This window comes from Danio rerio, chromosome 6 (genome assembly GCF_052040795.2).
Source record: "Danio rerio strain M-AB ecotype USA chromosome 6, GRCz13ab, whole genome shotgun sequence".
Taxonomy (NCBI): Eukaryota; Metazoa; Chordata; class Actinopteri; order Cypriniformes; family Danionidae; genus Danio; species Danio rerio.
In genome coordinates this window covers 54,617,834-54,629,901 of record NC_141026.1, presented here as the reverse complement: position 1 = coordinate 54,629,901, position 12,068 = coordinate 54,617,834, and the positions used below count along the sequence as shown (strand labels likewise).

At 39.2% G+C, this 12,068-nt stretch overlaps 1 protein-coding gene across 2 annotated transcripts in view; it reads left to right on the top strand.

Moving 5' to 3' along the window:
* The window catches only part of gdf5 (growth differentiation factor 5), a 33,655-nt gene extending 22,040 nt beyond the window's left edge, over positions 1–11,615 (top strand). The window contains exons 2-3 of one of the 2 annotated variants that reach the window (XM_087258199.1): positions 4,555–5,495; positions 9,742–11,615. In XM_087258199.1, the coding sequence (XP_087114325.1) occupies positions 4,934–5,495; positions 9,742–10,604 (1,425 nt within the window). In that variant the 5' untranslated portion in view covers positions 4,555–4,933 and the 3' untranslated portion in view covers positions 10,605–11,615. The remainder of the gene's footprint in view (positions 1–4,554; positions 5,496–9,741) is intronic. The other variant, XM_087258200.1, reaches the window with a different exon arrangement.
* The last annotated feature ends 453 nt before the right edge of the window (positions 11,616–12,068 follow it).

The window sequence follows — 12,068 nt, the reverse complement described above, 5'->3', positions numbered from 1 at the left end:
TGTGTGTGAGTCCTGAGCTTCACCTGTTTGTCTGCGGAGGTGGACAGCTTTTTTTTTTTTAATGTTCGGGCAGGACTGGAATGTCTAACATCGCGTTACCAATAGTCCATATATTTGACTTGAGGAAATAAACCATTTCTCCACAGCTTTAAATACAAATGTATGCTGGAGGCTGAGAAGAAACAGAGCACATTGAAAAGTTTCTACATCCAAGAAAAGGCAAAAATCTGCCTCTTGACTGCTGCCTTTACATCAGTATGATTCATTCATTCATTCATTCGTTTTCCTTCAGATTAGTCTCTTTTTTTTATATCAGGGATCGCCACTGCAGAATGAACCACCAGCCATTCTAGCATATGTTTTACACTGCGGATGCACTTCCAGCCGCAACCCAGTACTGAAAAATACCCATATATTCACACACTCATACAGCCAATTTAGTTACAGGAGTTGTCACTGGGGCAGTACCTTTTCAAAAGGCATATATTTGTACCTAAAAGGTCCAAAATGGTACCTCAAAGGTACTTTTAGGTACATTTTGGTACTAACATACACCTTTTACACTGAAAAAAGTGTTGCATGCAAAACTGTTGCAAACAATTTATTTGTGTTGAATTTAAACGAACAAATTAAATTCAATAATGTTCAACTTAATTTGTTTGTTTAAATTCAACACAATTAGATTGTTTCCAACCACTTAACGAAAAAAAATTGAGTAAATCCAAGGAATCATCTTTGAATATTTTTTTTCAGTGTAGGTACAACTGTGGACTATTTGGGTACAAATATGTATCTTTTAAAAAGGTACTGCCCCAGTGACAACTCCTGTACATTTATTTCTGAGAGTGTACAGCACATGTTTGGACAAACAAGGGGGAAACTTGAGTACCCGGAGGAAACCCATGCAAACTCCATACAGATATGCCAACTGAACCAGCCAGGGCTCAAACCAGTGATCTTCTTGCTCAGAGGCGAAAGTACTAACCACTAAGTCATTGTGCCACACCATTTCTTTTTTCAATGTGATAAAATGCTTTTTAAAAATCTGATAAGAGATGGCTTTTGCTCCAAAAAATTGAGGAAGTCTCATAAATACCATACCTTAATCAACCTACCGATTTAAATTTTATATTGTGAATTACCACTCAGCTTAAGCTTGAAATCATTTGTTTTGATTAGACTGATGTTTCAAAAAGTGGGGTTTATTTATAAACTTATTTCGAGAGGATCACGTGCTTATGATTGAACACAGCTGGTTATGCATCAGCCAAGTCATGATTCACCAATCAGAAGATTTGTTGGTCACTATAAATACCCTAAAGCTGCAGTCACACTAGAGTTTGTGTGTGCGAAATTCTGTTGTACGGTGCTGCGAAAAGGGGCGGGATTAAACAAGATGATTAGACATTAAAAAAGCGAGCGATTGCTTTGTTTAAAATTTCTGTTCAGAGATGTCATGTTTTGATCCTCGATTGGTATTGCGCAGTCAAGTGATGTGATTTCGCAGGTGAGAGTTCACCAAGCTTGAACTTTGCACTTTAGCTACCTGCGAAACCTGCGTATGAATGGAAGTCTATGGGGAGAAAAGGCAAGTGTGACCACAGCTTTAGTACCATGTAACAGCCATCTTCATTTTGAAGAATCCCTCCTTCCACCCCTGCTCCTCCTCCTTTCTTAGATGGGTGGCACGGTGGTCCAGTGGTTAGCACTGTTGCCTCACAGCAAGAACGTCACTGGTCCTTACTAAGCCAGCTGACGTTTCTGTGTGGACTTTACACATTCTCCCCGAGCTCATGTGGGTTTGCCCCGGGCCCCCCTGTTTCCTGTCACCGTCTAAAAACACACAACTTAAATCAATTGACTGAATCCAAATCGGCACCATAGATGTGCGTCTAGTAAAAAGTTCTATCTTAAAAGCCATCCCATCTGTTCATTAGCTACAACAGCAGGGGAGTTCTCGAGATCTAACTGAGCTCAGACTCCCTTCTCACCCTGCAACTAGAGGGAGCCCTGGGCTTGAGGATCTTATGAGCTCAAGGCTCTCTCCCAGGACAGCACGCCAAACACGCTTTAATAATAAATCATCAGCTAAGTGTGAACTCTTGAAAATGTATAAAATCTGAAGGCTTTTTCTTAGATTTTTAAGAGTTGAAAGTAGGGCACTTATCATGTGCCATTTGACTCTTATTTTGCCACTTAGTTTTTTATTTATATGTTGAGTTTGATCAAGTGCTGCTTTAACCGTTTGAAAGCACTAATATAGCATAATCGCAATTAATCACATCTAAAATAAAATTTCATATTCACAAAATATATTAGTGCGGACTGTGTATTTTTGTGTATGTGCAATCCATCTTTATTTCTATAGCGCTTTTACAATGTTGTGTCAAAGCAGCATAGAAATTCTAGTAAATTGAAGCTGTGTCAGTTCAGTTTTCAGAGTTATAGTTCAGTTCAGTGTGGTTTAATATTCACTGCTGAAAGTCCAAACACTGAAGAGCAAATCCATTGATGCACAGCTCTACAAGTCCCAACCAAGCAAACCAGCGGCGAGGAACAAAACTTCACCAACTGAAAGAAAGTGAAGGAAAAAAACCAGGCTCAGTTGGGCACAACTATTTCCCCTATCTATATTGCGTAAAATGTTTGTTTCGTTATAATGTCTTAATAGAAATTATAAAAAAATGTATATGTACATAATATAGTGCTTCAGTATATTTTTGTATTTTATGGACCGTGTATTTATGCATGTATTCAAATATACACAGTACACAAGTATTCATTACTTTCAGTTTCTTTTCGGCTTAGTCCCTTTATTAATCAGGGGTCGCCACAACGGAATAAACCGCCAACTTATGCAGCACGTGTTTTATGCAGAGGATGCCCTTTCAGCCGCAATCCAGCACTGGGAAACACCCTAAAACTCTTGCATACACTACGGCCAATTTAGCTTATTCAATTCACCTGCACCACATCTGTTTGGACTGTGGGAAAAACCGGATCACCAGGAGGAAACCCACGACAACACTGGGAGAACATGCAAACTCCTCATAGAAATACCAACTGTCCCAGTGGACAGAGGACAAGGTGATGCGCAACAATGTGTTTGGCTTGGAGAGTTATACTGAATGTGTATTATAACTGAGGCAAGTTGTCACAATGGGGATTAGTGAGGTCAAAATGTTTTTTTCTCCAATAAACTGGGGTTTATTTCACTGCAATATTAAATATTAGGCTATATTTATGTATGGGTAGTTTTTTGAGGAATTATTCGGTAACACTTTAAAATAATAGTCTATTAGTTAATGTATTTACGAACATGAACAAACTATCAGTAATACATTTATCACGGCATTTATTCATCTCTGTTAACGTTATTTAAGTGAAATAGCTTTAGTTCATATTAATTTGGTGCATGTAACTGTTAACAAGCATAACTTTGGATTTTAATAATGCATTAGGTAATGCTGAACTATGATTGATAAGTGCTTTACAAGATTATTCATATTCAGTTAATGTTAGTTCCAGAATACCACTGGTTCGAGTCCCAGCTGGGTTAGTTGGCATTTCTGTGTGGAGTTTGCATGTTCTCCCTGTGTTGGTGTGGGTTTCCTCCGGGTGCTCCGGTTTTTCTCACAGTCCAAAGACATGTGCTATAGGAGAATTGGATAAACTAAATTGTCTGTAGTGTATGGCTGTTTCCTCATACTGGGTTGCAGCTGAAAGGGCATCCGCTGTGTAAAACAGATGTTGCATGAGTTGCCAGTTCATTCTGCTGTGGTGACCCCTGGTGAATAAATGGACTAAGCCGAAGGAAAACTAATGTATGCTTTTTCATGCATTAATAGTAAAATCTTATTTAAAGGGACAGACACGCATCTGTCATTTACTCAGCCATTTGTTCCAAGCCTGTTTGAGTTTATTTTACTTTTTAGAGTTGAACACAAAAGAATTTTGAAAACTGGTAACCTTTGACCATCTATAGTAGGGAGAAAATTTCTGAGGGTGTTGGTGTTGTAACCCAAAATAAGGGTCAAATAAGGACATATTCAACACTATTTCAACACAGTTAATTTTATCAGTTCAATTTAAAATTACACATTTTCAACCCAGAGGCTGGCTTTGTCCATATTTGACCTAGTGTTGGTTTGCAACAACCCAGCATTGTTCAGAGGGTTACAAGTTTTTCAACATTCTTCAAAATATCCTCTTTTGTGTTCAGAACAAAATACTAACTGCTTTGAACAACGTTAAAGAGTAGCTAAATGATGGCAGGTTTTTTTTTTTTTTTTTAAGTTGAACTATCTCTTTAACATCCTTACGTCAGCTGTCACATGATGTTTAATGCATGAATAATTTGCATATCAAATCTGACTTGTGGCTCAAAAACCGAGGGTTTATTTTAGTGACCTAATGCGAAGATGTTGTTTTTATGTATTCAGTGACTCATGCTTTAAGAAGAAATATTGCACTTGAATAAATCTGGACAGCATGACATCAGAGAGTAATTAAGCCCGTTTGCGTTGGAATTCCGTTTCCAATTCCTGTGCTCAGGTTTGCGCGAGCACCTGCAGGTGCGTGTGTGTGCGCTGTTTTCACTGGACAGCGTTCAAACTCTGGGAAAGAGAGCGAGGGAGAGCGCGCATTACGCCATTCTTCCCTCCTGGAAAAAGTGGGAATTTAAACAAGTCTCTCTGAAGATATCAAGCAGAACCGCTGGACTTCGGTGAAGGACGCTGCGCTTTCCTACTAGGATCTTGGATCTCCGCTTTTGGAGCTGGATCACTATGGTTCTGAAGAGCGGGACTCATGGCGATGTTTTGCGCATAATAATCGATCAGACGTTTCCAAAGCTTCATCTGTACCTCTCCAAACCCGCTCATGGTAGAGCTGTCCATTTCTCCATCACCGAAGCTCAGAGGAAGATCAGAGGATGAAAGTTCTGACTAGTCTCCCTCTTTTACTGGGCTTCTGGACTCTGCTGGACTTCATCGTCGCCGGTCACATGAGCACCGGAGCGGCCAAACTCAATCCGCGGTTCCCGGTGGCGCGCAACGGCACCCCCGATAACGCGAAGATCTCCCGCATCCGCGCCGGTCCTCCTCCGATAAAGGCTGACGGGAACCCTGCGCGCGTCAGTTTAGGGCGCAAGGAGGCCGCGCGCTCTTGGGTACCCAAGGATGCAGCAAACCTCGCATCCCCTTCAAGCATCCAGCAACACAGTAAAGCAGCTTCTACGCAGAAATCCTCCGCTCCGGCCGCCGTCCGGGCCGCTCCTGCCGGGATCAAGAGCATCGCTCCGGCTCCGTCCCATCTGCGGATGAAGAGCGCGGTGAAGCTGGAGAACAGCGAGGAGCCCAAACACCCGCTAGTGATCCCTCATGACTACATGCTGTCCCTGTACTGGTCCCTGACCAGCGGAGACGTCAATACCAGTGTCCTGCACGAGGCGGGGATGGCCAACACCATCACCAGCTTTGTGGACAGAGGACAAGGTGATGCACAGCAATGTGTTTGACTTATAGAGTTATACTGAATGTGTGTTATAACCGGGGCAAGTTGTCACAATGGGGATTAGTGAGGTCAAAAATGTTTTTCTCCAATAAACTGGGGTTTATTTCACTGCAATATTAAATATTAGGCTACATTCATTTATGTATATATTTTTTTAACGAATTATTTGGTAACACTTTAAAATAATAGTCTATTAGTTAATGTATTTACTAACATAAACAAACTATTAGTAATGCATTTATCACAGCATTTATTCATCTCTGATAACGTTATTTAAGTGAAATAGCTTTAGTTCATATTAATACGTGGTGCTTGTAACTAATGTTAAAAAGCATAACTTTGGATTTTAATAATACATTAAGTAATGCTGAACTATGATTGATAAGTGCTTTACAAGATTATTCATATTCAGTTAATGTTAGTTAATTAGCTAATGAAACATTATTCTAAAGTGTTACCAATTATTTTTTATAACCATTTACTATAACTTACACATATGAACACTATCAAATGAATACTTCTTACGTTATGGGGAAGGATTTTTAATGCATTTATTGATTGATTGATTTATTTAATCTCCAACAGTGTGACAGCATGCCCCACCGTTAGGGGACAGTATCGTTTTGTCCTCGAGGATGATGGTAAAAATGCTCAAATATCTGGCAGTTTTTAGGGGAAGATTTTCATGTCTCCCCATAGGAAAAAAAATAAAAAATGGCTTTTAAGACAAACCACACTATAAAATATTAACTCCAGTAGAAAGTGTGATAGATAGCCCCAGTCTCAAATTCTATTACCAAAATCGCATTAAAGTTTATATTTTAGCTGTTGTTACTTGCCACGGTTTTATATATATATATATATTTTATATATATATATACTTAACTGTGGCAAGTTATACAACAGCTAAAATATAAACTTTAATGTATATAAACTTTTATATATATATATACTTTAAATATAAAATATAAACTTTTATATATATATATAAACTTTAATTTTATATATATATATATATATATATATATATATATATATATATATATATATATATATATATATATATATATATATATATATATATTAGCACTCTAAATAGCTGTAGAGACTGTAATAACTGATTCTGAGCATAAATATTTTTATCTAGTTTGACAAATGACCAGACCTCATCATAAATGTCTATGATGGCACAAAAAAAAGTTAGAAAGGAAATAGTTAGATTGAGTTATAGCCTGTCAAACTACAGGATGCTGCTGTCACTGCTTGAAATGTCACGTCAACTACCCATTTGGAGTCTACTGCATTAACGTTAAATTGTCCTTTTCAGTTTATACAATAGAGTCAAAATAAGAAAACATCTTATTTCTGCTTAGCATTTCACTACCCATTAAATCTGCGCAAGCTTTTTTTAATCCGGTTCTCTGACCAAAACCAACTGTGTCAATATGCATCTGGCACAGGACTTTTGATGGACCTCTGCTCAAAGTAAATAAACTCCTGGGCCGGTTACAAGTAGGTGGCCTCAATATGCTTTTATTTTTTTCTGAGTAAATCTTTTTAAAACGGCATTTAAGCAGTCTTGCTTTCTGTAACCGAGTCCTCAGAAGCTTTGAATGGTTTTAGTTTATGCCGTGTGAAATGCTCTATGCAGATTTATAGTTTCCACATCTTCTGTGGACACGGAGCAAAAATGCTTGGTTTTTCTCTCACCTGAAGGAAAATAATGAACATCTACTCATCCATATGTCATTTCAAACCTCTATTCATGAAGATAAAAGGGGATATTAGCTCTCCATTTACTTTTATTGAAAATAGTAACCTGTAACATTCTGCAAAACATCTCTTTGTGAAGAAAGAAAGTTATACATGTTTGGTTTAATGGGATTTTATTTTAGGAGAAAGTTTGGAAATCCATTGCACGTTATGTCCTTTTAGTGTAATTCACATCACCGCACACACACACACGCACGCACGCACACACACACACACACAGTTTTAATCAGCTGCACTCTCTCTGCCCTTCTCCGTGCACTTCAGATGGTCTTTTCAGCCCATGTTAGTGAAAGCCATATGTCACGGTGGTAGGCCCACTGGTAAATAGCTGCAGGTTGATAATAATGCTGTGTTTACAGTATGTTGTGGTCTCCAGACCAAGGTCGTCTGGTTTTAATAGTCTTTTGAAAGCAAACTGTTCTTGGATAAAATGAAACCTTTGATTTTTATAATGCACTGCCTTCATGTTGCATTGCATGCAGAGAGAGAGAGACACACACACACACACACACACACATAATCAGGATGTGAATCAGCTCTGATTGTGAAAAAGTTTAGCTGTAGTGCTTTAGAAAAGATCAAAGTGACAGATCATATTAGCATTTTAAAGATAAATCTCTTCAGTTACATCAAAGTTTGGTAATGGTATCAGATGGCAATACCGTCTAACTGAATCATTTCCATATTTATGCAATATGTTGTTCATTGTGCATGATACACTATAGCTATTCAAAAAATGTCTTTGGATTGCCATGATAAATGTCTAAAAGTTGATATTTACGTAATGCTTTTTTAAAAATCTGTGGCATTACCACCATAAAACACAGTATTAACCTGAAATCATGTGGAAAAAACATAGTATTACTATAGGTAATTGTATTATAATTGTGGGAAGTGTAATAGCATGAAGAAAAACACTTTACACTACCTTACAAAGGTTTTGTCGTTAATACCATTTCTAAGAGCAACAAATAATAACTTGGCTTCTAGTTGATCATTTGGAAAAGTGGCAAAAGGGAGATTTGAATCAGCTGTTGAACTGCATCCCAATCATATCTAATACTGCAGAAGAATGATTAAACCACTTGAAAAAGTGGCAGAAGGTCGATTTTTCAGATGAATCATATGTGAATCTGCATCCTAATCATCACAAATACTGCAAAAGACCTATTGGAACCCGCATGGATCACAAGATTCTCACAGATATCTCAAGTTTCTCAAGTGTAGTGAAGGAAAAATCATGGTTTGGGGCTACATTCAGTATGCAGGTGTGTGAGAGATCTGCAGAGTGGATGGCAACGTCAACAGCCTGAGGTATCAAGACATTTGTGCTCCCCATTACATTACAAACCACAGGAGAGGGCAAATTCTTCCGCCTCCTTCTCATACTTCAGCCTCCACATTAAAGTTCCTGAAAGCAAATAAGGTCACGGTGCTCCAGGATTGGCCAGCCCAGTCACCAGACATGAACATTATTGAGCATGTCTGGGGTAAGACGGAGGAGGAGGCATTAAAGATGAATCCAAAGAATCTTGATGAACTGTGGGAGTCCTGCAAGAACGCTTTCTTTGCCATTTCAGATGACTTATTAATAAAGTTATTAGAGTCATTTCAGAGATGTATGGATGCAGTCCTCCAAGCTCATGGGAGTCATACACAATATTAACTCTGTTTAAACCCCTCCATGACTTTATATTCTGTACTGGACATCATTTCTGTTAAGTGACAAAACTTTTGTCTAAGCAAAGTCAGACCTTACTGCCATAATTAAATAGTGAAAAATCAAGCCATGATCATATTTTATTTTGGTGAAATAAGTGTAATCTAGAGGCTTTTGCCTTCCATATAAGCCACTTTGATACCAAATGATCAACTAGAAGTCAAGATATTATTTGCTGTTGCTAAAACCTGGATAGGCGACAAGACTAGATTACCATTGTAAGCATATTGACATGAAACCTGTATAAAACTCAATGGCATTATCATAGTAAATGTAAACAAGCCACAGTAAACACATCACATTATTGTGATATTATGTGCAAAAAAAAAGCATGATATTATTATGGTAAATCATGGTATTATTGTGTCCACAAACTAGGGCTAAAGTCTAAAACGTTAATATAATGCATGTGCAAAACTCCACACAATTATCATAATAATCTACAGTATTATCCTGACATCATATGAAAAACCTTGATATTACTATGGTAAATAATGGTATTATCATGATAAATATAAAATGGCATTGCGTCCAAAAAAAGGACCTGGTAAAAACATTGCACATACCTAAACAACAACAACAAAAAAATGTAGTTGCATATTTTTAAGCCTTATAAGATGTGCAAAACACTGTATTACCATGGTAAAGTCAGAAAAACATAGTAACATGATTGCGTTGCATGTTCTGTAAAACATATATGTCAGCACTGTTTCAACTGAGCTTCTCTGTTGCAGATGAGCGTGCGCCCCTGCTGAGACGCCAGCGGTACGTCTTCAACATCAGCTCAATGGAGAAGGAGGGTCTGCTGGGTGCGGAGCTGCGGATCCTCCGAAAGAAGCACATGGACTCTCGAAAAGCCACGTTCTCTGAGGGCATGGCAGTTCTGAGACTCTTCACCTGCGCCTCAGGTAAAAACGCAGCCGTCCTGCTGCAGGCGAGACCTTTCGACTCTCACAGCGCCTCCTACTGGGAGGTGTTTGACATCTGGAAGGTGTTCAAGAACTTCAGAAACACTCCTCAGCTCTGCTTGGAGCTGGACGCCGTTGATCACGGCCGACCGCTTGACTTGAGGTTACTGGGATTGAGTCGAGCAGGACGGCAAACTAAGGAGAAAGCCTTCTTCGTGGTGTTCGGGCGCACAAAAAAGCGAGGGCTCTTTTACAATGAAATCAAAGCACGGTCCGGGCATGATAATAAGACCGTGTATGAGTATCTGTTCACTCAGAGGCGGATGCGTCGGGCACCGTTGCCGCGTGGGAAAAAACCAATCAAGAACCCCAAACAGAGATGCAACCGCAAGCAGTTGCACGTGAACTTCAAGGAAATGGGCTGGGATGACTGGATCATCGCTCCGCTGGAGTACGAGGCCTTTCACTGCGATGGCGTCTGTGACTTTCCCATCCGCTCCCATTTGGAACCGACCAATCACGCCATCATCCAGACTCTGATGAACTCTATGGACCCTAGATCCACGCCGCCGACCTGCTGCGTGCCCACCAGACTCAGCCCCATCAGCATCCTGTACATTGACTCAGCCAATAATGTGGTGTACAAGCAGTACGAGGACATGGTGGTGGAGAGCTGTGGCTGCAGGTAGCAAGACATGAACATTTACATTTTGGGGTTTTGTGACTTCCAGACTTTGTCACAACGTTTTAATAAGACTGCCAAAACTAAGAGTACGACTTTCATTTGTTGCAAACGTAGCCCAGGCATGCCCAAACTCGGTCCTGGAGGGCAAGTGTCCTGCATATTTTAGTTCCAACCCCAATTAAATATAGCTGAACCAGCAATTCAAGCTCTTTCTAGATATACTAGAAACTTCTAGGCAGGTGTGTTGAAGTAAGTTGTAGCTAAACTCCCTCTAGGAACGAGTTTGGAGACCTCTGCTTCAGCATTTCAACATGGATGGTTGTGCACAATGCTGAATTTAACAGAGAATCTTTTAAATCCCATTTTAATTTTTTGAATTTGAATACAGGTCACAAACACAATGCAAAATAGTTATTTAAATGTGATAATTAAGGAGTTTTAGACACTTTTCCAGTATCGTGGTTAACAGTTCTAATGCTGGGTTCACACCAAACATGTATCTCTCACTCTAGTTTACTCGTGGGACTTTCATTAGGGTGTGGCTAATTCACATTCTCACTCAGTTCCATTCCGAACGGCTCATCTTTTCTCTTATACTTTGAAGTCTTTACCCTACGGAGTGAGAGTTTCAAAGGGATTAGGGTATTTCCCTTCCGAATGGAACACAATGTGCGACAGAGTGTCAGTAGCTATGTTTCCATCCACCTATTTTATGCATTTTGCAAATGCGCATAAAAAAATCAGTTGATGGAAACTCCATGATGCACATAAATTTTGAAAATGCGCATAAAAATCTTATGCGCCTAACTGGGTAGGATAAACTTTTTATTCGAAGATAAGCTGCGCATAAACTACGATGGAAACACTTTTACCGCACAAACTCCAGCATGCGCATTAAAAAAGGTCATGTGATTTTGTAAAAAGAGATCATGTGATGCTTAAAATGTGTGTGAGTGGACAAAACGTCAGGCTGAGCACATTATAAAACATCTGAAATGTTGTTTTGGTCATTATAAAACGCCTTACCGTTTCAGTATTAGTGTTATTATAATATTAATGACCTCCAGAATCTGAAGCGCCTGTGCTCGACGTCTGACACCTTCAAACGCCACTGCGCGCTCACTGCATGTCAGGATTGTCTTCTGAGGCGCATTTATTTAGAAAAGATTGATGCAGCTTCTCCTACTGCAGCAAATGCAGTTTTTACTGTTGATATTTGGCGCCAGTTAATCAGGAAGTGACGATTTTGTTCGCTTTGACTCGTTGGATGGAAACGCTGCTTCATTCACACAACTTTTATGCGATAATGCAGTTTTGCGCATAAAGTTCATTCACATTTTTCGATGGAAACATAGCTAGTGTATCCATCAGATGTTGCCTTCGAAATCTATCAATCCAAAGGGTTTAGAGTAGGGATGCAATGATTATAGATTTTGGTAGCACGATTATAGTCTGAGGAATTATCACG